General features: G+C 48.2%; 1 protein-coding gene across 2 annotated transcripts in view; it reads left to right on the top strand.

Annotated features, from left to right (window-relative positions):
- Positions 1–5,029: 5,029 nt before the first annotated feature.
- The window catches only part of HTR2A (5-hydroxytryptamine receptor 2A), a 68,161-nt gene continuing 49,581 nt past the window's right edge, over positions 5,030–23,609 (top strand). For both annotated transcript variants that reach the window (XM_060231821.1, XM_060231812.1), the window contains exon 1: positions 5,030–5,453. In XM_060231821.1, coding sequence (XP_060087804.1) covers positions 5,039–5,453 — 415 coding nt within the window. In that variant the 5' untranslated portion in view covers positions 5,030–5,038. The remainder of the gene's footprint in view (positions 5,454–23,609) is intronic.

The following is a 23,609-nucleotide window of genomic DNA, read 5'->3' as shown; positions in this document are numbered from 1 at the left end:
TGCGTCGCAATCAGCGGCGCACCGTCAAAAACCGGAAGGGGTATTTCCCTTCCCGGACCCCGACGGCCCAAGCAAAGGACCTCTGTCTTCGCCGGATTTAGCCTCAGCCCGCTCTGCTTGAGCCACCCAGCCACAGCCTGTAGTGCCCAGTCCAGATTTTGTGAGGCGCAGACCTGCTGGTCGTCCATAAGCAGCATACTGGTGACAACCCAGCCCGTACCTTCGGGCAATCTGGGCGAGGGGACACATATAGATGTTAAATAACATCAGGGAAAGAACCGCACCCTGAGGCAACCCGCAATCAAGCGTGTGCCTACGGGACAGCTCATCCCCAATAGTGACCCTCTGTCCTCGACCTTCAAGGAAAGAGGAAAGCCATTGCAAGGCTAACCCCTGAATCCCCGCGTCGGTGAGACGGTGGGCCAGCAGCCGATGGTCGACCGTATCGAACGCTGCCGATAGGTCCAACAGCATCAGTACCGCCGAGCCACCCCGATCCAGATGCCGTTGCAGGTCATCTACTAGGGCGACCAGCACCGTCTCCGTCCCATGGCCCGGGCGGAAGCCGGACTGAAGGGGATCAAGGACGGAAGCGTCATCCAGGAAAGTCTGTAGCTGCATCGCCACTGCCCTCTCGATAAGTTTGCCCAAAAAGGGCAAATTCGAGACCGGCCAATAATGGGCCAATTGGGCCGGGTCTAATGATGTTTTTTTCAAGAGGGGACGGACCACCGCCTCTTTAAGCTGTGTTGGAAATTGTCCTTCCGTGAGGGATCTATTTATGATATCCTGTACAGGATATCTAAGCTCCCTCTGGCAGGATTTAATAAGCCAGGAGGGGCACGGGTCCAATTTACAGGTTGTTGGGCGAGCAGATAAGAGGATCCTGTCAACTTCCTCCAGGCTGAGAGGGCTGAAACCATCCAGAACATAATCCAAAGACAGGCCCGGAGCCTCGGTTTCGCTAACTGCCTCCAATGTGGCAGGGAGGTCGAGGCGGAGCGACGTGATCTTGTCCGCAAAGAAATTCGCAAAAGCCTCACAGCCAATCTCCAATTCTTTACAATTTGGTCTGCCCTGCGGCAGTGTTGTTAGACTCTGAATTATATTAAATAGTTGTGCCGGGCGCGATGTTGCGGACGCAATCTCAGCCGCAAAGTATGTTCTCTTTGCGGTTTTGATTGCCACCTCATAGGACTTCATAATCTCTCTATAAGATGTTCGAGTCGCTTCGTCTTGAGTACGCCGCCATTGCCTCTCTAGTCGTCTGAGTTCCCGTTTTAGTTGTCGCAACCCCTGATTATACCAGGGCGTCGACTTCAAACGGGAGCGCAGAGGACGTCTAGGTGCGATTTCTTCGATAGCTCTGGAGAGTCTATCATTCCAGGACTCCACCAGACCATCCAAGGAATCGCCAGGGGGCCCGGAATCCTGCAGGGCCATCAGGAACCGTTCCGGGTCCATCAGGCTCCGCGGGCGAGCTAAAATATGCTCTCCGCCTAAACAGGTTTGGGGTGGCACACCCACGCGAGCCTTAAGGGCATAGTGATCCGACCATGGTACTGCTCTGGCAGTAATATCGTTCACTAAAACTCCCGCCGTGAAGACCAGGTCTAACATGTGCCCCGCCTGATGAGTTAGAGTGTTGGACTAGGATCTGGGAGACCCACTCGGCCATGCAAGCCTGCTTTGTGACCTTAAGGCCAGTCACACCCTCTCTGCCTAACCCACCTTACGGGGTTGTTGTTGAGGATCAAAATGGAGGAAAGGAGAACAGTGCAAACCATTCTGAGCCCCTGTTGGGGAGAAAGGCAAGAGATCAATGAGGTCAACCAGCAAACATGTAAAGGTCTGCCTTGAACTAAAAATACATAATTGTAAACAATTTGGGCAGTCAGTCAGCTGACAAGCAGGCATCAAAGGCATGATAAACCACTTCCTCTCTTGCCTGCTCCTAAAAACAAACCCTTAAAAATCCAAAACTGAAGCAAAACGAAACAAAAAGTTGAACAAATTCTGAGCCTAGTAGTCCTTTTAAGACCAACAATTTATCTGAGGAAGTGTGCATACACAAAAAGCTCATACCTTTAAAAAAATTGTGGGTCTTAAAAGTGCATATCTATACCTATCTCTATCTATAATCTCTCTCTGTGTGTGTGTGCGCGCGTGCAGATGCCTCTACATAGGTGAACAGCAAATTGGCAAACAGCTTAATGAAGAAGTTTTGTCATATGCAAACAGTAAACAGCAAAGTTGGAAAATCCCCAGAGACTTTGCGGGTGGTTCCAGGAGAGGGCGGGGTTTGGGGAGGGGAGGGGCCTGAGCATGATTCAGTGCCTTAGAGTCCACCCTTCCAAGCAGCCATGTTCTCCAAGGGAGCTGATCTCTGCCAGCTGGAGATCAGCTGTAAAAGAGGGAGATCTCCAGGCCCCACCTAGAGACTGGCAACCCTAATAAAAGCTGAGTTTCTAGGTCACAATATCTGAGGACATGTGCCTGCCCATGAAAGCGCATCATACCTTGAATAAAACTTTGTTGGTCTTAAAGGTGCCACTGGACGAAAACTTTGCTCTATTGCTTCAGACCAACCTGGCTGCCCACCTGGATCAAAACCAAAAAGTTATGATCTCGTGTTTCTCTCCCTTCTTCTAATCATCTTTTTAATTCAAGGCTTCTGTTTCCTCTGTCAAACTAATGCAGTGAAAGAACCACACTGCGGGGGCCTTGTTTCAGGAGAGGGCAAGATCGGAATTCAACGACTTGGCTCACCGGACCACGCCCCCTGATAGGTGCTTCCCCAGCGTGGCACACGGGCTGGACTGGGTCATCCAACAGTCCCATTCGAGGCCCAAAATGCTGGTGTCCCATCCTAAACCTAAGGGATGGCAATGTTCTCTGTGTTCTCCATCACTCGGTTGTGTCATTGCAGGCAAAACAAGCTCTGACAGAACAGCTGTCCCTTGCTGACATCTTGGATCAGGGATAGCCAAACTTGCTTAATGAAAGAGCCACATAGAAAAGGAAGGAAGGAAGGAAGGAAGGAAGGAAGGAAGGAAGGAAGGAAGGAAGGAAGGAAGGAAGGAAGGAAGGAAGGAAGGAAGGAAGGAAGGAAGGAAGGAAGGAAGGAAGGAAGGAAGGAAGGAAGGAAGGAAGGAAGGAAGGAAGGAAGGAAGGAAAATAGATGGGGGAGGGAGGTGGAAAGAAAGCAACTTTAACTTTCAACGCATTCTCCAAGCTGCTGTCTGGCTTGGTTTGAAGTCATTTAAAGAGAGAAATACATTCTCCAAGTGGGCTGACATGGTGGGGGGGGGGGCTTTGAGAGCCACCCAATACGTGTGAAAGGGCCACACGCGGCTGCTGAGCCTCAGCTTGGCCACCCCTGTCTTTGATACTCCCCGGCAAGCCTGCAATCGCAAACACCAGCCCAACGAGTCCTTTCCGCTGAGTGATGAGTCGGGGTGAACGGGAACTTCCCCTTTGCCTCCACTGGGAATCCACGCCGGGGTGGCCCCCTTGCCCGAAGGCATCCAGTCTGCCCCCCGCCCCTCCGCCTCCCCAAGCAGTCACTTGCCGCGGTTCCCAGGCTGAGAGCAGCCTCTGGAGACGGAGAGACTCATCCGCCTGCTTGCCGTTTGCCTGCTGTTGGCACATACCATTCGGAGCCGGCTGCCCTGCCTCTCTTTCGCAGAGGAGCGCATGGCCCCTCCAGCCCGAGAGCTCTTCAGCAGGACCTCCTCTTCTTCACCGCCGGACTATCTTCTGTGGGAGACCGCTTGACCTCCAGGGTCCTGAAACCCGCCAGGCTTGCAGCAGCAGCAGAGAGAAACAAAGCCAGCTCTTTTCGGATCTGCCCTCCCCTTTACCTTTGTTGTTTATGTCATATCAATAGTGGGAGGTCTGAGCAAATTGGGTTGGCGGGGTGGGGGGGGGGAGTGTGTGGAATCATTGAGGAAGAGAGGGCACTGCTGCTCAGAAACCTCCAGGCAACCTCTGGAGGGAGGCTCTTCCCCTGCGGTTTTGCAAGGGCATTTCTTTAAGCAAACGTTTTCAGAGGTCCCTCTGAGATCCTTCTTCTGCTGTGACTTGCCTTAAGGGGGGGGGGGGGGAGAGAGAGAGAGTCAAGGGAAGTGCCAGCCTGCCTGTCAGGAGCAAAGGATAAAGGAGGAAGTCTCTCTCCGCTGTCATTGGGAGTTCAGAAGTCAGCCAAACTGCCAGCGAAAGAAAGCAGTCCTTCCATGCAAACTGGATATAGAGGCGTGGGAACACACCAGAGGAGACAACAGGCAAAGTAGAATCCAGGCGCTTCATCTGTGGGGTCTCCGGATCAAAGTAAGTCTCTCTCACGTTGCATGTGAAAAAAAACAAAACAGAAGTAGTCGAGAATTTTCATCTTTCGCAATGCTCCGGAATAATCAAGACCATTAATTCTTGCAGTCTATATTCGGTGTGTATATAATTATTGCAGTCTATATCCGGTGGGATACATGAGAACTGTCGCTGAGCTTCGATAAGGCTGGTTGATCACGGTGCCAAAGAAGTACTCTAAATAGATTTTTTAAAAAGAAAAATCACTTTGACCAAGAGCCTCCTGTTGTAACAAGGAGAGATGCGTCACTTGGAGGGGCAAGCCGATTTCGCAGCACTCGGGCTCTTCCGAACTGCTGAAACGCCAGTCATAAGAAGATGCCGTTGAGAAAGGAGAGTCTTATGGCTGAGAAAACTGGGGGGAGGGGAGAGGAAACGGACTGCTGGCCCCCTGGATTTCCCCCGTCCCTTTGCAGAGCCTCGAGACAACCTTGCTCACCCTGCGGTGGCGTGCTTTCTCTCAGAGGGCATCCAGGTGTACACTGACATTGGAGAGTACCTGGGATTAAAAATGACTTTTCGGATTCGACACAAAGCCGTCTGTTCCTTCGGCATCACCCTGATCAGGTCATCAACTTTGTACCCATGAGGGAGATGCTAAGAATGGATGCTAAGGAACACTGACTGTTGTCATTCTTGAGTGCCACCCTGGCTGGTTTCCGACATCTCAGCCATGGAGATGCTGTACGGAGAAGAGAGTTCTGTGAACTCCACAGCCCATTTCTTACTGCAACTAAACAAAGACAGGAAACTCTACCGAAACGGCTTTCTGTCCGGAGAGGCCAACCGGTCTGCCGTGTGCAACCTGACTTCAGACTTGGTGGAGGCCACCAATCGCTCTTGCGAGCCAAGCCTGCCCGTCTCGTGCAACGCTTCCTTCCTCAGCATCCAGGAGAAGAACTGGCCGGCCCTGCTGATGGTGGTTGTGATCGTGGTGACCATTGCAGGAAATATCCTCGTCATCCTGGCTGTCTCCCTGGAGAAGAAGCTGCAGAATGCCATGAACTACTTCCTGATGTCCCTGGCAATCGCAGACATGCTCTTGGGTTTCCTGGTCATGCCTGTGTCCATGCTGACCATACTCTACGGTGAGTATGCCTCTTGCAAAACTGCATGGGCACCTTTGTGAGTGCCGCACCGATACGGGTTAAAAGTTAAAACTAAAACTTCTGAGCCAGCCCCCCACACAAACACACATACACACATCAAGGCAGGTGCAAACCCCATCAGCTTTGCAGACTAGATGTCACGTATTCTTCATGCACCCAGTTATCTGCGTACATGTTGTGAATTCTCTTTAAAGACGCTTGATTTGGAGGGGGGAGAGTCTAATGGGAATTATTTCCTTTGGCATGGAGACAGGGTAGCTGCAGTTGGTCTGCAGTGGAACAGCGAAATTCAAGGAACTGAGTGACTGACTAGATCAGAGGAGGCCAAACTCACTCAGCATAAAAGCCACATAGAATAAATGTCAGATGTTTGAGAGCTGTAAGACGTGAACGTCAGATGTTTGAGAGACGAGAGGGAGGGAGGTGGCCAAACTCACTTACCATAAGAGCCACATGGAATAAATGTCAGATGTTTGAGAGTAGGGAGGGGAGGAAGGGAGGGAGGTTGGAAGAAAAGGGAAGGGAGGGAGGGGAGAGGTGCAAAGAAAGCAACTTTAAATGCAGTGCTTTAAAGAAAGAAATGCCTTCTACAAGCTGGCCAACAAGAGCCACGCAATATGTGTGAAAGAGCCCCATGCGGCACCTGAGCTGCAGCTTGCAGCTGTTAGATCTTCAGGGGATGAACTTTTGGGAGTCAAGAAGGAGCTTCTATCCTGAAAATCCTGGTGGCCTCTACAATGCCACTGCTATCTCACTGTTCTTTGGCATGAAGTGGCCCTGAGTTTAGTGAAACCAGCCATGCCTTAGCTGTTGCATTATTAAACACTCGCAAAGGGGCATCCTGGCACTAGAAGAGGCAGATGGTTTTTTGTAGCAGGAACTCTTTTACATATTAGGCCACAGCCTCCTGATGTAGCCAATCCTCCACAAGCTTACAGGGCTCTTAGTACGGGATCTACTGTAAGCTCCAGGATTGGCTACATCAGGGGTGTGGGGCCTAATATGCAAAGGAGTTCCTGCTACAAAAAAAATATATCCCAGCACAGATCTATGGTTTCCAATAGGCACAGCAGGTTGTTTACAATTTATTTTGTAGAGCTGAAGGTCTGTGGGTGTTTGAGCGAAAAGGAAATGAAAAGTTTGGTCTTCTGGGCTCACATCCTGAATTTTAGCTGCATTTTAGCTGCATTTTAACTGCATTTTAGCTGCATTTAGCTGTTATATGAAGTAAAGGGTTACCCCCATCTAAATGCGTTGCTGTATTTTTATAGTTATCTCATCCAGGCCTTTTTTTGTAGCAGGAGCTCCTTTGCATATTAGGCCACACACCCCAGATGTAGCCAATCCTCCAAGAGATCCCAGGGCTTTTCTTACCGGGCCTACTGCAAGCTCCAGGAGGATTGGCTGCATTAAGGGGGTGTGGCTTAATATGCAAAGCAGTTCCTGCTACAAAAAAGCCCTGATTCTCACCCATTCTAGCAACATGGAAATCTGATGCATCGCATTTCGTTTCTACCATGAGGGGCAACATCTTTAAACTATGCCATTGAAGGAGATGCCAGCCTGTATCTTATCACTCTGTGTGACCATGAATGGAACCCTCCTCCAGCCCTTGGAGTCTTCCTCTCAAAGAAGACCCATCGTTGTCCAAAGCAAATTGTCTCTCACATACATTAAAAACACTGGCCCATTTCCACAGTTGAAGGGGCGGGACAAACAGCACGAGGGAACAATGGGGTGGTCTGTTTTGAAGAAGACTCCTGGACTGAAATGTTGTGGATGTTTCTGCACTGATTCATAAATGTGGCAAGCTAGGGTGCTTAGATTGCTATGCAGACATTTAACCTCATTAAATAAAGTACATACCAGGGGTGGCCAAATTTGCTTAATGTAAGAGCCACCAACGATAAATGTCAGATGTTTGAGAGCTGCAAGACAGGAAGGAAGGAAGGAAGGAAGGAAGGAAGGAAGGAAGGAAGGAAGGAAGGAAGGAAGGAAGGAAGGAAGGAAGGAAGGAAGGAAGGAAGGAAGGAAGGAAGGAAGGAAGGAAGGAAGGAAGGAAGGAGTGGAAAGAAAGCAACTTTAAATGCATTCTTCAAGCCACCAGCTGGCTTGGCTTAGAGAAGTGATTTAGAGACAAATGCCTTCACCAACGTGGCCAACAGTGTGGTGGGGGCTTCGAGAGCCACACGATATGTGTGAAAGAGCCACATGTGGCTCCCAAGCCACAGTTTGGCCACCTCTTGTATATCCATACGTGCCGTCAAGTCAGAACCAACTTGCGGCAAACCCAGCAAGGGGCTTTCAGAGCTAGTGAGAAGCAGAGGGGGTTTGCCACAGCCTTCCACAGCAGAACCTTCCTTGGTGGTCTGCCATCCAAGTATTCACCCTGCTGAGCTTCCAGGACCGGATAAGATTGAGCTATACGCCTTCCTTTCATTAAATAAAGTGAGGTCATTCTCAGTCTTTTGTTAACAAAGTTCTGTCTGGAGAGCAAATGCCCAAACTACCTGGCAAAAGATCACCGTTATGCATACAGTTCCGCTGAGAACTTTGGCTCGGTGGCCACTCTTTCTCCATTCTCAGAAAATGAAGCTGCCCGTTGTGAAGAGCCTGCCCGTTGCTGCAACTGCGTTCGCTCGCTGCAGTGAGACCGCAGCTGCCTCATCTCTGCAGGAGCTACGAAAGCCTTGGAGAATGTTTATCCATTGCCTGGTAGACAATTTTGGGGAGTGGAGCTTTGTACTTCACTTTCTCCTTCCCATATTTTAAGGACAGGGCCATTACAAAAGCACATTTATCCATATAGAGAGGTAAATAATGTTGTTTCCAAAAAGACCCAGCAGGGGCACGACTGTGTACAATGGTCATTACGGCAGGACAATCTGCCACAGTACAGAAAACAGCACAAACATCTTCTGAAGGCTCGACACCCCCTGGGGGGCCACAAATCCCCCAGATCATCCTCAAAAGCTTCTTTACACAACATCCTTATCAGCGCCAATCTGAGAAGGCTACCTGTGCCCACTGCTTCCTGAATGCTCCCATGTGAAGATGAAGAAGAAGACTGTAGATTTATACCCCGTTCTTCTCTCTGAATCAGAGACTCAGAGAGGCTTACGATCGCCTATATCTTCTCCCCCCACAACAGACACCCTGTGAAGTAGGTGGGGCTGAGAGAGCTCTCCCAGAAGCTGCCCTTTCAAGGAGAGCTCTGTGAGAGGTATGGCTGACCCAAGGTCATTCCAGTGGCTGCAAGCAGAGGAGAGGGGAATCAACCCCGGTTCTCCCAGAAAAGAGTCTGCACACTTAACCACTACACCAAACTGGCTCTCTGAATCCCCCTGAATCCAAGATTCAAATTGTTCGAGACTTCCAAAATGTCATTAATGCAGAACAAAAGACGAGTTTGTTACACATGCAAATGAATTGCAGGAATACAGCTATTCTGTTCGGCGACTAAAAGTTCACTCTGTGAACAAGCGTTTGGCTCTGTGCAAAAAAGGAGCTTTCGCATGTATTTATATGTATTTATTTATTTATTGAGAGCCCCATGATGCAGAGTGGTAAAGCTGCAGTACTGCAGTCTGAGCCTTCTGCTCACAACCTAAGTTCAATCCCAGAGGAAGCTGGTTCAGGTAGCCGGCTCTAGGTTGACTCAGCCTTCCATCCTTCCGAGGTTGGTAAAATGAGTCCCCAGCTTGCTGGGAGAAAAGTGTAGATGACTGGGGAAGGCAATGGCAAACCACCCCGTAAAAAGTCTGCCATAAAAACGTTGTGAAAGCAACGTCACCCCAGAATCGAAAACAACTGGTGCTTGCACAGGGGACTACCTTTACCTTTATTTATTTATTTTGGGAAAGAGTCCCTACTGCCTCTCCAGGGGAACTGCCTGTGGTGTACGGATGCCAGTCCCCAGGTGGGACCTGGGGATCCCCCAGAATCACAGCTTGTCTCTAGATAACGGAGATCAGTTCCCCTGGAGAAAAACGGATGCTTTGGAGAGGGGACTTGGTGGCCCTGTACCCCACTGAGATCACATGAAGACATGAAGCTACCAGGCCTCGGATTCAGCAGTTCACAGGAGTGCAGCTCCTGAAACCTTTCTGAGGGTTCCCCCCTCCTCCTCCCCACCTTGTCCATTGAATAGTAGGTGCAGCTGCATAACAATCCCTGGATGAGCTCCACCACCCGTTTTTTTTTTTTTTCCCGAAACGACCCCTGGAAGCTACCTTACACTGAATCTCTTCTTGGCCCCCGTCATCCCCAGCTTCTGCCCCCAAATCTACATTGCACTAGATGACCCTGGAGGTCCCTTCCAACTCTATAATTCTATGAAATCTCCAGGAGTTTCCCAACTTGGATCTGACAACCCTGCCCCCCATCCCTTACTACAGAAGGCGGGGGGAGAATGAGCAACATTACTGAGCCAAATTGTTTGAGCCTCTGAAAATGTAATTAATGCATCACAAAAGCCAGGTGGCTGCAGATATTTGTTACCCATACAAATGAATCACAGGGCACAGCTATTCACTTTACAGACCCATTGCTTTGGTATACTAGTGTTTCGCCCTGTGCAAACAGGAGCTTTCTTCTCTACTTATATATTTATTTGTTTGGAGAAAGGCCTCTTCAGGGAAACTGACTGGGGTGGCAGATGATGCCAGTTAGGGTTGCCAATCCCCAGGTGGGGGCAGGGGATCCCCTGGTTTGGAGGCCCTCCCCCCACTTCAGGGTCATCAGAAAGCGGAGGAAGGGAGGGAAATGTCTGCTGGACACTCCATTATTTCCCCATAGGAAATAATGGAGAATTGGTCTGCGGTTATCTGGGGCTCTGTGGGGGGGGGCTGTTTTTTTGAGGTAGAGGCACCAAATTTTCAACATAGCATCCAGTGCCTCTCCCCAAAATACCCCATAAGTTTCAAAAAGATTGGACCAGGGGATCCAATTCTATGAGCCCCAAAAGAAGGTGCCCCTGTCCTTCATTATTTCCAATGGAGGGAAGGCATTTAAAAGGCGTGCAGTCCCTTTTATATGTGATGGCCAGAACTTCCTTTGGAGTTCAATTATGCTTGTCACACCCTTGCTCCTGGCTCCACCCCCAAAGTCTCCTGGCTCCACCTCCAAAGTCCCCAGCTATTTCTTGAATTGGACTTGGCAACCCTATTGCCAGAAGAAATTAGGATCACAATCACCACTGACTGACTGAAAAGAATTCTGTTGGGTCTGGTTTAGGGTGGCTGGACTGGTCAGGCAGCCATCCTTACCTTCAGCAGGGTGTCCCTTCTGAGCTTCAGCACAGCGACGTGGCCTAATTTAATGGTTACCACACTATCTCACAAACTGCACAGAGAACCTTTGCTTTAAGTTAAGAAATCGCACCATAAAAAGGCAGACATGATACTGGTGGATTTATTTAAATAAACATAACATAAAAGTGTAGTGGAGAGAAAAGAGCTTCTAAACTATTCTAACTAACTGGATGGCTTTGGATTATAATAGGCCATCTGCTTAGTTCAGAGCAGGAGGAGAGACAACATGCTGTTCCTCCTAATGCATGCAGGGAAGAAGAAGGAAGAGAAGGAGAACAAACAGGAAGGGAGTTCCCTGAGTTACATTCTACTGATTAGAGAGGGTGAGTGAAAGCAGAACTAGCCAGGAAGGAGACTGATATTGTCCTATCTATCTGACTTGCTCTATGGTGTTTGTAGCCTTGGAGGACTAAGCAAGAGACATTGCCAGACTGTTCTTCTAACAGATTCTCGGCAGATTTTGGAATCATTCCAAACAGCAGGTGAAGGCAAAAACAAAAGCATGACAAAAGGGGAGGGCAGCCCATGCTCACCAGTCAGTGTGACTGGGGAAAGACTCAGGGCAGGGTTGCTTCGCTTCTGAGATCTGAGGAGATCACACTATCCTGGGCCATAGGGTTGCCAGGTCTGTGTTGGAAAATACCTGGAGATTTTGGGGGTGGAGCTGGAAGAGGGCGTGGTTTGGAGAGGGGAGGAGCCTCAGCAGGTTACCATGCCATAGAATCCACCCTTCCAAGCAGCCATTTTCTCCAGGGGAGCTGATATCTGCCAGCTGGAGATCAGTTGTAAAAGCAGGAGATCTCCAGGCCCCACCTGGAGGCTTGGCAACCCTACAAGTGGGCCATCAGGGTCAAGGCAATCTAGCCCCTCCATATTTCCCAAGGAGGCATTTGGATAGCATATATTTGTGATTCTGAGCTTGGCAGAGGCAATCCAGAACTTTCACGAGAATCTGTGAGTCGATTTTTGAGAGAATTTATTTGCACGTCGCAAGAAATGCAAGCAAAGAAAGTCCGCTTCTAACTAGCAAGCATTCCATTCTTACTTATACACAGGGCTTTTTTTGTAGCAGGAACGCCTTTGCATATTTGGCCACACTCTCCTGATGTAGTCAATCCTCGAAGAGCTTACAGGGCTCTTAGTGCAGGGCCTAATGGAAGCTCCAGGAGTGTGTGGCCTAATATGCAAAAGAGTTCCTGCTACAAAAAAACCCCCTGCTTATACACAATGACTAATGATTGACAAATTCCATCCATTCTTGGCTCTTACATTCAGGAGAAAGAGAGGAAAGGTGACGGGGCAGTGTGCAATCCTAAACAGAGCCATACCCTTCCTTCTCATTGAAGTTCATGGATGAACCCATGAAGCTGCCTTATACTGAATCAGACCCTTGGTTCATCGAGGACAGTTTTGTCTGCTAGAGCTGGCAGCAGCTCTCCAGGGTCTCAGACAATGAGATCCCTCCTACTCGGTCCTTTTAAATGAAGATGCCAGGGATTGAACCTTGGATCTTCTGCATGCCAAGCAGATGCTCTTCTATTGAACCACAGGCTCTCCCATGGTCAGGGCTTTTTTTGTAGCAGAAACTCCTTTGCATATTAGACCACACACCCCCAATGTAGCCAATCCTCCTGGAGCTTACAGTAGGCCCTGTACTAAGAGCCCTGTAAGCTCTTGGATAACTGGCTACATCAGGGGGCATGGCCTAATATGCAGAGGAGCTCCTGCTAGAAAAAGAGCCCTGCCCATGAGTATAACTCTGATATACTCTGCCAAGCTATCAAAACTGTATGCAAATTTTCTTGCCATAAAGTAAAGGCCAGTGGAAAGCATTTCTTTGCACATTTTAGCAGGGGGTTGACGCACTGTGTGAGCTGGGTCAAAAGGGCTGTTACCAGCTGGATGGACCATGAAGCCATAATAGCGATACACATTGTCTTTAGAGGAAATACACAAGAGTGCTTATCTGGCAATGTGATTGCGCACACTAAATAATGCACTTTCAATGCACTTTCCAACTGGATTTTGCCAGTTTACACATTAGAATCCAGTTGGAAAGTGCATTGGAAGTGGATCGAAAGTGCACTATTTAGTGTGTGCGATCGCAGCCCCCAAGAAGAGGGGTTAAATCCCGGGCTGTGAACCCCAATGAGTGAAATGAAATGTGGGACCTCTTTATTCCCCACATAATGGAGTTTCTGAAAATGAAAGGGACAGTGTTCCTTGTTTGCTCCCTTTATAGCTTCACAATGTTGTGGAGAAACCCCCAATATCCCCTGAGTGCTACAAGAAGTCATCTTTTGTAGAAAGCTGGAAATGTGACAGAATATAGCTACATCGCATATTTAATAACCTGGCCATCTCCTATCTAACCATTAGGTGTGAAATGTGCATCTGTAAAGAAAGATTTTCTTCTAAAGATGTTTGAAAAGAATAGATTTCAAAGTGATCTGGAGGGTGAGATTAACAATGGGGAAGGCACACAGCTCTAGAGAGCATATCTATTTTTATTTATTTATTTTATTTATTTATCTGAGATTTATATCCCGCCCTTCCCACCAGGTGGCTCAGGGCGGCTTACAACATGTAAAACTAACATAAAAATATAAAATTAAGCATTAAAAATTAACATTTTATAATTTATAGTTAAAAATCTAGGCAATTGTTATGTACATAAACGTTAAAATCATACAGCAGTCTTAAAGCTACACTCAATTCAAATTCAATTTCAGGTTCAGTATTCGGTGTTCAGTGTTCAGTATTCAGTATTCAGTGCCAGTTAGTTTTGGGCCAGCCGGAAGAGGGCTGTCTTACAGGCCCTGCGGAATTCCGGCAGCTGGTTCCACCAGGATGGAGCCATTACAGAGAAGGCCCTGTCCCTTGTAGCTTTCAGACGGGCTTCCTTTGGCCTGGGTACAACCAGAAGGTTTTGAGTTCCCGATCTCAGTGCTCTCTGGGGAACGTGTGGGAAGAGACGGTCCCTCAGGTAGGCAGGTCCTAGGCCATATAGGGCTTTAAAGGTGATAACCAGCACCTTGTACCGAACTCGGTAGAGTATTGGCAGCCAGTGCAGAGCCCGAAGTCCCGGCTGAATGTGCTCCCACCTTGGGAGCCCCAATAACAACCGGGCGGCGGCGTTCTGCACCAGCTGCAATTTCCGGGTTCGGCACAGGGGCAGCCCCATGTAGAGGGCATTGCAGTAGTCCAACCTCGAGGTGACCGTAGCATGGATCACCGTTGCTAGAACGTCGCGCTCCAGGAAGGGAGCCAGCTGCCTTGCCCGCCTAAGATGGAAAAATGCGGACTTGGCAGTGGCTGCTATCTGGGCCTCCATTGTTAAGGAAGGCTCCAGAAGTACCCCCAGGCTCCTGACTCTATGCACCGCAATCAGCGGCGCACCGTCAAAAACCGGAAGGGGTATTTCCCTTCCCGGACCCCGACGGCCCAAACAAAGGACCTCTGTCTTCGCCGGATTTAGCCTCAGCCCGCTCTGCTTGAGCCACCCAGCCACAGCCTGTAATGCCCGGTCCAGATTTTGTGAGGCGCAGACCGGCCGGTCGTCCATAAGCAGATAAAGCTGGGTGTCATCAGCATACTGGTGACAACCCAGCCCGTACCTTCGGGCAATCTGGGTGAGGGGACGCATATAGATGTTAAATAACATCGGGGAAAGAACCGCACCCTGAGGCACCCCGCAATCGAGCGTGTGATTACGGGACAGCTTATCCCCAATAGCGACCCTCTGTCCCCGTCCTTCAAGGAAAGAGGAAAGCCATTGCAAGGCCAACCCCTGAATCCCCGCGTCGGCAAGGCGGCGGGCCAGCAGCCGATGGTCGACCGTATCGAACGCTGCTGATAGGTCCAACAGCATCAGTACCGCCGAGCCGCCCCGATCCAGATGCCGTTGCAGGTCATCTACTAGGGCGACCAGCACCGTCTTCGTCCCATGGCCCGGGCGGAAGCCGGACTGAAGGGGATCAAGGACGGAAGCGTCATCCAGGAAAGTCTGTAGCTGCATCGCCACTGCCCTCTCGATAAGTTTGCCCAAAAAGGGCAAATTCGAGACCAGCCGATAATGGGCCAATTGGGCCGGGTCTAATGATGGTTTTTTCAAGAGGGGACAGACCACCGCCTCTTTAAGCTGTGTTGGAAATTGCCCTTCCGTGAGGGATCTATTTATGATATCCCGTACAGGATATCTAAGCTCCCTCTGGCAGGATTTAATAAGCCAGGAGGGGCACAGGTCCAATCTATCCAGGTATGCACATTTCTCAAGCATACTGGTTTATAGCTACACAGGCCAATAATACCTTTCCTGCTGTATTACTGTCCCAGGGTTGCCAACCTCCAGGAAGGGCCTGGAAATCTGCTGGAATTACAGCTATTTCCAGACTATAGAAGGCAGTTCCCCTGAAGAAAATGGCTAATTTGGGAGGGGTGGATTTAAGGGCACTGTACCCTGCTGAGACCCCATTGCTGTTAACCCCACCATCCCAAACTCCACCCCCAAACCTTCAGGAATTTTCCAACCCAGAGATAGCCACCCTAATTATTTATGGTATTTTGTACAGATCGGAGATCTTTTGTTCGCACCATTAAAAAGGCAGACGTGATCAATAGCTCATGTCCAGTGTACGGATTTTGTGTGTCTGAGCACCTATGTTATACTCCAAAGTGTGGCTTGGGAGCCACATGTGGCTCTTTCACATATATTGTGTGGCTCTTGAAGTCCCCATTACCCTGTCAGCCAGCTTGGAGAAGATATTTCTCTCTTTAAATCACTTCTCCAACCCAAGCGAGGTGACGGCTTGGAGAATGCATTTAAAGTTGCTTTCTTTCCACTTCCCTCCCCCATATATTTTCCTTCCTTCCTTCCCGCGTGCCTTTTTTGTTGTTGTTCAGTCACACAGTTGAGTCCGACTCTCTGCGACCCCATGGCCCTCCTGTCCTCCACCGTCCTCCGAAATCCGCTCAAATTCGTGTTTGTTATATCAGTAACGCTGTCCAGCCATCTCATCTTTTGCTGTCCCCTTCTTTTGCCTTCTGTCTTTCCTAGCATCAGGATCTTCTCCAGGGAGTGCTCCCTTCTCATTGGGTGGCCACAGTATTTGAACTTCAGCTTCTGACCTTCCAGGGAAGAGTCAGGGTTGATTTCCCTTAGGACTGACTGACTTGATCTTCTAGCAGTCCAAGGGACTCTCAAGATTCTTCTCCAGCAAAGAAGAAGCATCTATTCTTCTGCACTCGGCCTTTCTTATGGTCCAACTCTCACAGGAAATTACTACTGGGAATACCATTGCTTTGACTATACAGACTTTTGTTGGCAGGCTGATGTCTCTACTTTTTATTATACTGCCCAGGTTAGCTGCCCTCCCAAGGAGCAAACGTCTTTTAATTTCATGGCTACAGTCGCCATCTGCAGTGATCTTGGATCCCAGAAAAGTGAAGTCCGTCACTACTTCCATATCTTCCCCTTCTGTTTGCCAGGGTGTGATGGGGCCAGATGCCATCATCTTAGTTTTTTTGATGTTGAGTTTCAAGTCTACTTTTGTGCTCTCCTCTTTCACCCTCAACAAGAGGTTCTTTAGGACCTCTTCACTTTCTGCTATTTGAGTGGTGTCATCTGCATATCTGAGGTTGTTGATGTTTTTCCTGGCAATCTTAATTCCAGCTTGTGCTTCATCCAGACCAGCATTCCGCATGATGTACTCTGCATATAAATTAAATAAGTAGGATGACAATATATATCCTTGTAGAGCTCCTTTTCCTATTCTAAACCAATCAGTTATTCCATATCCCATTCTGACAGTTGCTTCTTAACCCTTATACGGGTTTTTCAGGAGACATGTGGGGTGGTCTGGTACTCCCATCTTTTTAAGGACTTGCCACAGTTTGTTGTGATCCACACAATCAAAGGCTGTAGTATAGTCAATGAAATAGACGTTTTTCTGATACTCCCGTGCTTTCTCCATAATCCAGCGAATGTTGGCAATTTGATCTCTAGTTCCTCTACCTCTCCGAAACCCAGCTTGAACTTCTGGTAGTTCCCAATCGACATACTGCTGAAGCCTAGCTTGTAGGATCTTTAACATGACCTTGCTGGCATGTGAAATGAGTGCAATGGTGCGATAGTTTGAGCATTCCTTGGCGTTACCCTTCTTTGGGATTGGAATATAAACTGATCTTTTCCAATCCCGCGGCCACTGTTGCGTTTTCCAGATTTGTTGACATAATGTGTGCATCACTTTAACAGCATCATCTTTTAGGACTTTGAATAGCTCAATTGGGACACCGTCATCTCCGCTCACTTTGTTGTTAGTAATGCTTTCCAAGGCCCATTTGACTTCACACTCCAGAATGTCTGGCTCAAGGTCAGCGATTTCACTGTCATGGTTGTCAAGGACATTGAGATCCTTCTTGTATAATTCTTCTGTGTATTCTTGCCACCTCTTCCTGATCTCTTCTGCTTCTGTTAGGTCCCTACCGTTTTTGTCCTTTATCATGACCATCTTTGCACAAAAAGTTCCCTTGATTTCTCCAATTTTCTTGAAGAGATCTCTTGTCCTTCCCATTCTATTATTTTCCTCTATTGCTTTGCATTGTTCCTTCAGGAAGGCCTCCTTATCTCTCATTGCTGTTCTCTGGAAATCTGCATTCAGTTGGGTGAATCTTTCCTTTTCACCATTGCCTTTCACTTTCCTTTTTCCTCAGCTATTTGTAAAGCCTCATCAGACAGCCACTTTGCTTTCTTGCCTTTCTTTTTCTTAGGGATGCTGCTGGTTGCTGCCTTCTGTAGAATGTCATGAACCTCGGTCCATAGTTCTTCAGGCACTCTGTCTATCAACTCTAGTCCCTTAAATCTATTCTTTGCCTCCACAGTATATTCACAAGGTCAAACCTGAATGGCCTAATGGCTTCCCCAGTTTTCAGTTTAAGCCTGAATTTTGCAATGAGTAGCTCATGATTTGAGCCGCAATCAGCTCCAGGTCTTGTTTTTGCTGACTGTAAGGAGCTTCTCCATCTTTGACTGCAGAGTATATAATCAATCTGATTTCTGTGCTGCCCATCAGGTGATGTCCATGTGCAGAGTCGCCTTTTAGGTTGTTGGAAGAGGGTGTTCACTATGACCAGCTGTTCTCTTGACAAAACTCTATTAGCCTTTGCCCGGCTTCATTTTGTTCTCCAAGGCCAAACTTGTCAGTTGTTCCGGTTACCTTTTGACTTCCCACTTTGGCATTCCAGTCCCCTGTGATGAGGAGGACATCTTTTTTGGTATTAATTCTAGAAGGTGTTGTATATCTTCATAGAACTGGTCCACTTCAGCCTCTTCTGCATCAATGGTTGGGGCACAGACTTGGATTACTGTGATATTGAATGGTTTGCCTGCGTGCCTACCTGCTCTCAAATACCTGTCATTCATGTCTTGCAGCTCTCAAACATCTGATGTTTATTCTATGTGGCTGTTATGTTAAGCACGTTTGGCTACCCCTGTTATAGTCAATGCTAGATGCTTTGTGAATGTTTGTGTCTAACAATCAGGGCTCTTTTGGTTAAAAAAAAAAAAAGCCCAGCAAGAACTCATTTGCATATTAGGCCACACCTCCTGAACATCATCATCGTTTCACGCAGGGCTTTTTTGTATAAAAGGCCCATCAGGAACTCATTTGCATAGTAGGCCACACCTCCTGGTGCCAAGCCAGCGAGTCCAACTCCCTACACCAGAGGTTTCATACTCATTTGTTATAAGGGATGGATCTGACATAAATGAGACCTTGTTGGGCTGAGCCATGTTGGGCCAGGCCATGTGTGTACCTATTTAGGATTAGGTAGAGAGATATGAACTTTATAAAGGACAGAAACACAATTAAAGATTCTTTTTTTTAAAACCCAAACCTTAAAATAAAACGTGCTTAAAACACAAGCACTCATTGGTCTTAAGGGTGCTTTCTTTGTATCTCTCCCATACAATCTAGGGAACTGGACAAAGGAAGCTCTGGCTCTTTCCTTCCTTCCTCAGGGGCCCAGGAGGGGGAGGAGCCTCAGCCAATAGAAGGAAGAGAGGCTTGGCTCAGTAGCTCTGCTGTGCAATTGAGACAGCCTGGCAAAGAAACTCTCCCTCCCCCCTCATCCCCAAGAGAGGAGCCTCAGCCAATGGAGAAAATAAAGACTTTGCTCTTTAGCTCCTGTGCTGTTGAGCAAGCCTTGCAAAGCTAGCTGTGATGCAGAAGGAAGCAAGAGAGAGGGGGCCTTTTCACACTTACCGGTGGAAACCGGAAGGGAGTCGGTATTGTGCCGCTTGCAGTAATCCGAGACAGTGATGGGAGTTTTCATACACATGTTTTTTTCCCCAGTAGGGTTCCGTGATTGAAGCGTGATTGAAGCGAGCCATTTCACACTGTTCTGCTCTTATCTCGCTTCCACCAGCGCCAGCCGGTTTCGCGCCGTTTTTCGCCCGCCGGCGTGCGTGATCTCCACGTCAGTTTAGATCAATATAGCGATATATCGCTATATCGACCTGTCAAAACCCGTCAGCCCACTGGCGAATAGTAGGCACTTCCTCAGCAGCAGCCCAGTTGCACGAATGGGGCACACGGCAGCCGTGCAGGGAAGGGCCTTGGCTGGGGCAGGCGCCTGCCCCCTGCTGCCACGGCAGAGAATGCACCAGCAACTGAGTTCAGCGCCTGCACTCCCCAGCCTCCTCGCTCGCCCCAAGTCCCACCCTCGCAGCGGCGGGAGCGGCTCGCTGCCTGCCTCCACGGCCAGGGGGGTGGGCTGTGTGCAATTGAGAGTGGCTGGAGCCGGAATCCCACGGACAGGAGCCAGCCAGCCCACCAGCCAGCCGCCTCCCCGCCAATCCTCTCGCAGGCCTGAGCTCAGCCCCCTCTCGCGCTCCTGGCCCGGCCAGCCCCTTCGTTCGCACCGCTGCTGGGAAGCTGCCTGGCCTGGCTTGGCTTGGCCGGCCTCCCTTGAGCTGCGGCGGTGCCAAGTGAGCGTGCAGCTGCTGCTCCTCTCCGCCCCGCAGTTAGCGCCGAGGCGCCCGCCGGTGAATGCCAGCATCTCAACGGAGCCTAGCCATCCCTATGGTGGTGCTGTTTTGACAGGTCGATATAGCGATATATCACTATATCGATCTAAACTGACGTTCCAAAAAAAAAAGCCGGAGATTGCGCGCGCCGGCGGGCGAAAAAGGGCGCGAAAACTGCTCCCGGGTTAGATACTGGGCATTTCACACAGCACCCCATAGCGATTTCAACCCGGAAGGAGGGGTTGAAAAGTGGAAGAAGCTGCTATTTGTTTGTGACGACTCAGGCACGCCTCACTACCGGGACAGCCGCGGGAGTGTGTGAAAAGGTGAGAGTATTCCGGTAGCAGCCAGTTACTGAATCGGGTCTGTCTGAAATGCCAGCAGAAACCCGTTACTGTTCAGTAACTGGCCAGCTGCTATACCGGAATACTTAGGCTGTGTGAAAAAGCTCAGGGAGAAGAACGCAAATGACAGCCAGTTGTTCGGGGGCCTGAGAGGAGCCTTCCAAGACTCAATTGCACCCCCCGGGCCACATGTTTGACACCCCTGCCTTACGCAATGCAGGAAAATCACAAGTACCTCCCCCTGCCCTCCCTTTCATGATCTGCCTAAGTTCATAGAATCAGCATTGCTGTCAGATGGCCATCTAGCCTCTGCTTAAAAACCTCCAAAGAAGGAGAGCCCACCACCTCCCGAGGAAGTCTGTTCCACTGAGGAGCCAGGTCTTGCACTGCCTGTTGCCTGTTTTAAGATCACAGCAGTTATATTCTGCTCAGGAGGAACATCACTCACACAGTGCCTGTTGTGAGGAGAAGAAAGGAAGGAGATTGTAAGCTACTTTGAGACTCCTTAAAGTAGAGAAGGCTCTTGAGAGTCCCTTGGACGGCAGGGAGATCAAATTGGTCAATCCTAAAGGAAATCAACCCTGATTGTTCCCTGGAAGGTCAGATGCTGAAGCTGAAGCTCAAATGCTTTGCCATCAAATGAGAAGGGAACACTCACTGGAGAAGACCCTCATGCTGGGAAAGACAGAAGGCAGAAGAAGAAGAAGAAGATGATGATGATATTGGATTTATATCCCACCCTATACTCTGAATCTCAGAGTCTTAGAGCAATCACAATCTCCTTTACCTTTCCCCCCACACACACACACACACAATAGACACCCTGTAAGGTGGGTGGGGCTGAGAGAGCTCTTACAGCAGCTGTCCTTTCAAGGACAACTCCTACAAGAGCTATGGCTGACCCAAGGCCATTCCAGCAGCTGCAAGTGAAGGAGTGGGGAATCAAAGCCGGTTCTCCCAGATAAGAGTACGTACACTTCACCACTACACCAAAAGAAGAAGGGAACGGCAAAGGATGAGATGGTTAGACTATGTTATCGATGCAACAGACATGAATTTGAGTAAAATTAGGAGGACAGCGGAAGACAGAAGGGCCTGGCTGCATGATGTAGTCCATGGGGTTGCAAAGAGTCGGACTCAACTGTGCAATTTAACAACAACAAGGTAGAGAAAAGCAGGGTATAAAAACCAGCTCTTCTTCTAGCACAAGCACCAGAAGCAAGCTCTGTAACGTGAAGGTTTCTCTGACATTTTCTAGTACTGATCAAAGGCAATTGACTGCCCTCCATAAATGTTCAAGCTTAACCCTCATTTCCGATTTTATCACTACATGAACATTTCCTCGGAAAGGCCAGAAAATGCCAGGAATTAATTTATTCTCAGACGTTATTTTTTTCCCTTGTACTTGGTTTATTTATTTGATGTATTTATTTGATTTGATTTATATCCCGCCCTCCCCACCGAAGCAGGCTCATGTGAATCCTCCCCCTCCGCTTAACGATGTTAAACCGGTTCTCTAATAGCTCAGATGATCTTATATCCAACCGCTCTGCTGAGACAAATGCAAACCCTTGGTAGGAGATGCAAGCCACTTCACTCCAGATCCACATGTCTGATTAAAAGATTTCTTTTTAATTTTTACTCCCTTCCCGCCCCAGCTGCCTTTGTTATTCATCTGGCCCTGGGTTTCATAGTTGTAGATCAGTTTTCCCTTTCTATATTACAATAGGGGAGGTAATTGTTGATTGAATAGCTGAAGGAAAGGGCAGATTATACTACAATGAGGAAAGGAAGTAAAATTGGCAGGGAGAAAAAGCTGTTGTGAGAAGTGAGGTGGTTGCAGGCGTATTATTGGCTGAAGATGATTTATAAACCAATCGTGTTAAATGTCATTCTTTACTAGAGAGAAGATGAACTTTCTCATTTACTGGGGGCACCACATTGGGCCAGCAGATTTATCAGTAAATGTCAGGAATTTTTTTTTTGACATTTCCCACTGGGCTCCTAAAATTAAAAGAAAGCATTAATTGAAAAAGGGCTTCATAGGTACCTTTCCAGTGCAACTTGCCCAAGGTGACATACAAAATAAATTACCGGCAGATGTCATTAATCACTAAGTTTCTGATGTTTAGTTCAGTGCACAGATAGATAAATCTATACAGATATACACACACCTTACCATATCCTAATGGGAAAGTATGTTAAAGACAACAGGTTGCATCCAAGACTTCCGTGAAGTTGCAGAAACAATATTTACCACCTGCCCCTCTTGCAACTAGAGTTGCCAACCTCCAGGTAGGCAGAAGAAAACCCCAAAAGGGTTTCATGACAACCAGCCTCACAAAGAAAAAAACTATTCAAAATAACTAAGAAATGTTCAACATTCTATTCTCATACAAAATATTTCACACAAGTCATACCCTGACACATAAACACCAATACTTTGTGCACAAGAAGGACATAAATGCATATATGAATAGTCCAATCCTGGAAATATACAAGAAGAGTCCTTCCACTTAAAAGGAATCCCTGGTCTGGTTCCTGAGGAGACAATGTGATGGTAAGAATTCCACAATGTTCAGTTTTCTCGTACAATAGTTTTGGAACACGGCAAACACAGCGACGAGGTAGTACTTTTATCTTCCCTCATTTCAACAGAAGCTTTGACCAGCTTTCCAACAATAGCAGAGCTTGGCAACATTCCACAATTTTTGGCACACCATTAAGTTTCAGTGGTCTTGCAAGACCTGCAAACTGAAACATAATGGTGTGCCAAAAATTGTGTGCCAAACAAATTCTTTGTGAGGCTGCTTGTCATGGAACCCTTTGGGGGTTTCCTTCTGCCACTCTCAGCCGTGATTCTCTGTTTGGGTTACACAATCTCCAAGTATGGCCTGAAGATCTCTTGGGATTACAACTGAACTCCAGCCAACAAACATTGGTCCCCTCGAGAAAATGAATGCTTTGGACGGTGGAATCTATGACATTGGACTCTTCTGAGACATTTTCTTTCCCCCAAAGCTTGCCCCAACCCTCCACCACCAAAACTTTCAGGATTTTCCCAATTTGAATTCGGTAACCCTGGTGACAACCCTATTCCAAATGGCATATTGTTTCAGAAGGTTTGCAGGCCTTCAGCTGTAAGCAGGGCTTTCTTTTAGTAGGAAAAGCCCAGCAGGAACTTATTTGTGTATTAGGCCACACCCCTGATGTCACCATTGTTTCACACAGGGCTTTTTTGTAGAAAAAGCCCAGCAGGAACTCATTTGCATATTAGGCCACATCCCCAGATGTCACCATTGTTTCACACAGGGCTTTTTTGTGGGGAAAGCCCAGTAGGAATTCATTTGCATATTAGGCCACGTCCCTGGATGTCACCATTGTTTCACAAAGGGCTTTTTGTAGAAAAAGCTAAGCAGGAACTTATTTCCATATTAGGCCACATCCCCTGACA

Source organism: Heteronotia binoei, chromosome 1 (genome assembly GCF_032191835.1).
Source record: "Heteronotia binoei isolate CCM8104 ecotype False Entrance Well chromosome 1, APGP_CSIRO_Hbin_v1, whole genome shotgun sequence".
NCBI classification, from domain to species: Eukaryota; Metazoa; Chordata; class Lepidosauria; order Squamata; family Gekkonidae; genus Heteronotia; species Heteronotia binoei.
The sequence above is the reverse complement of the archived record's forward strand: the minus strand, read 5'-3'. Positions and strand labels throughout refer to the sequence as shown.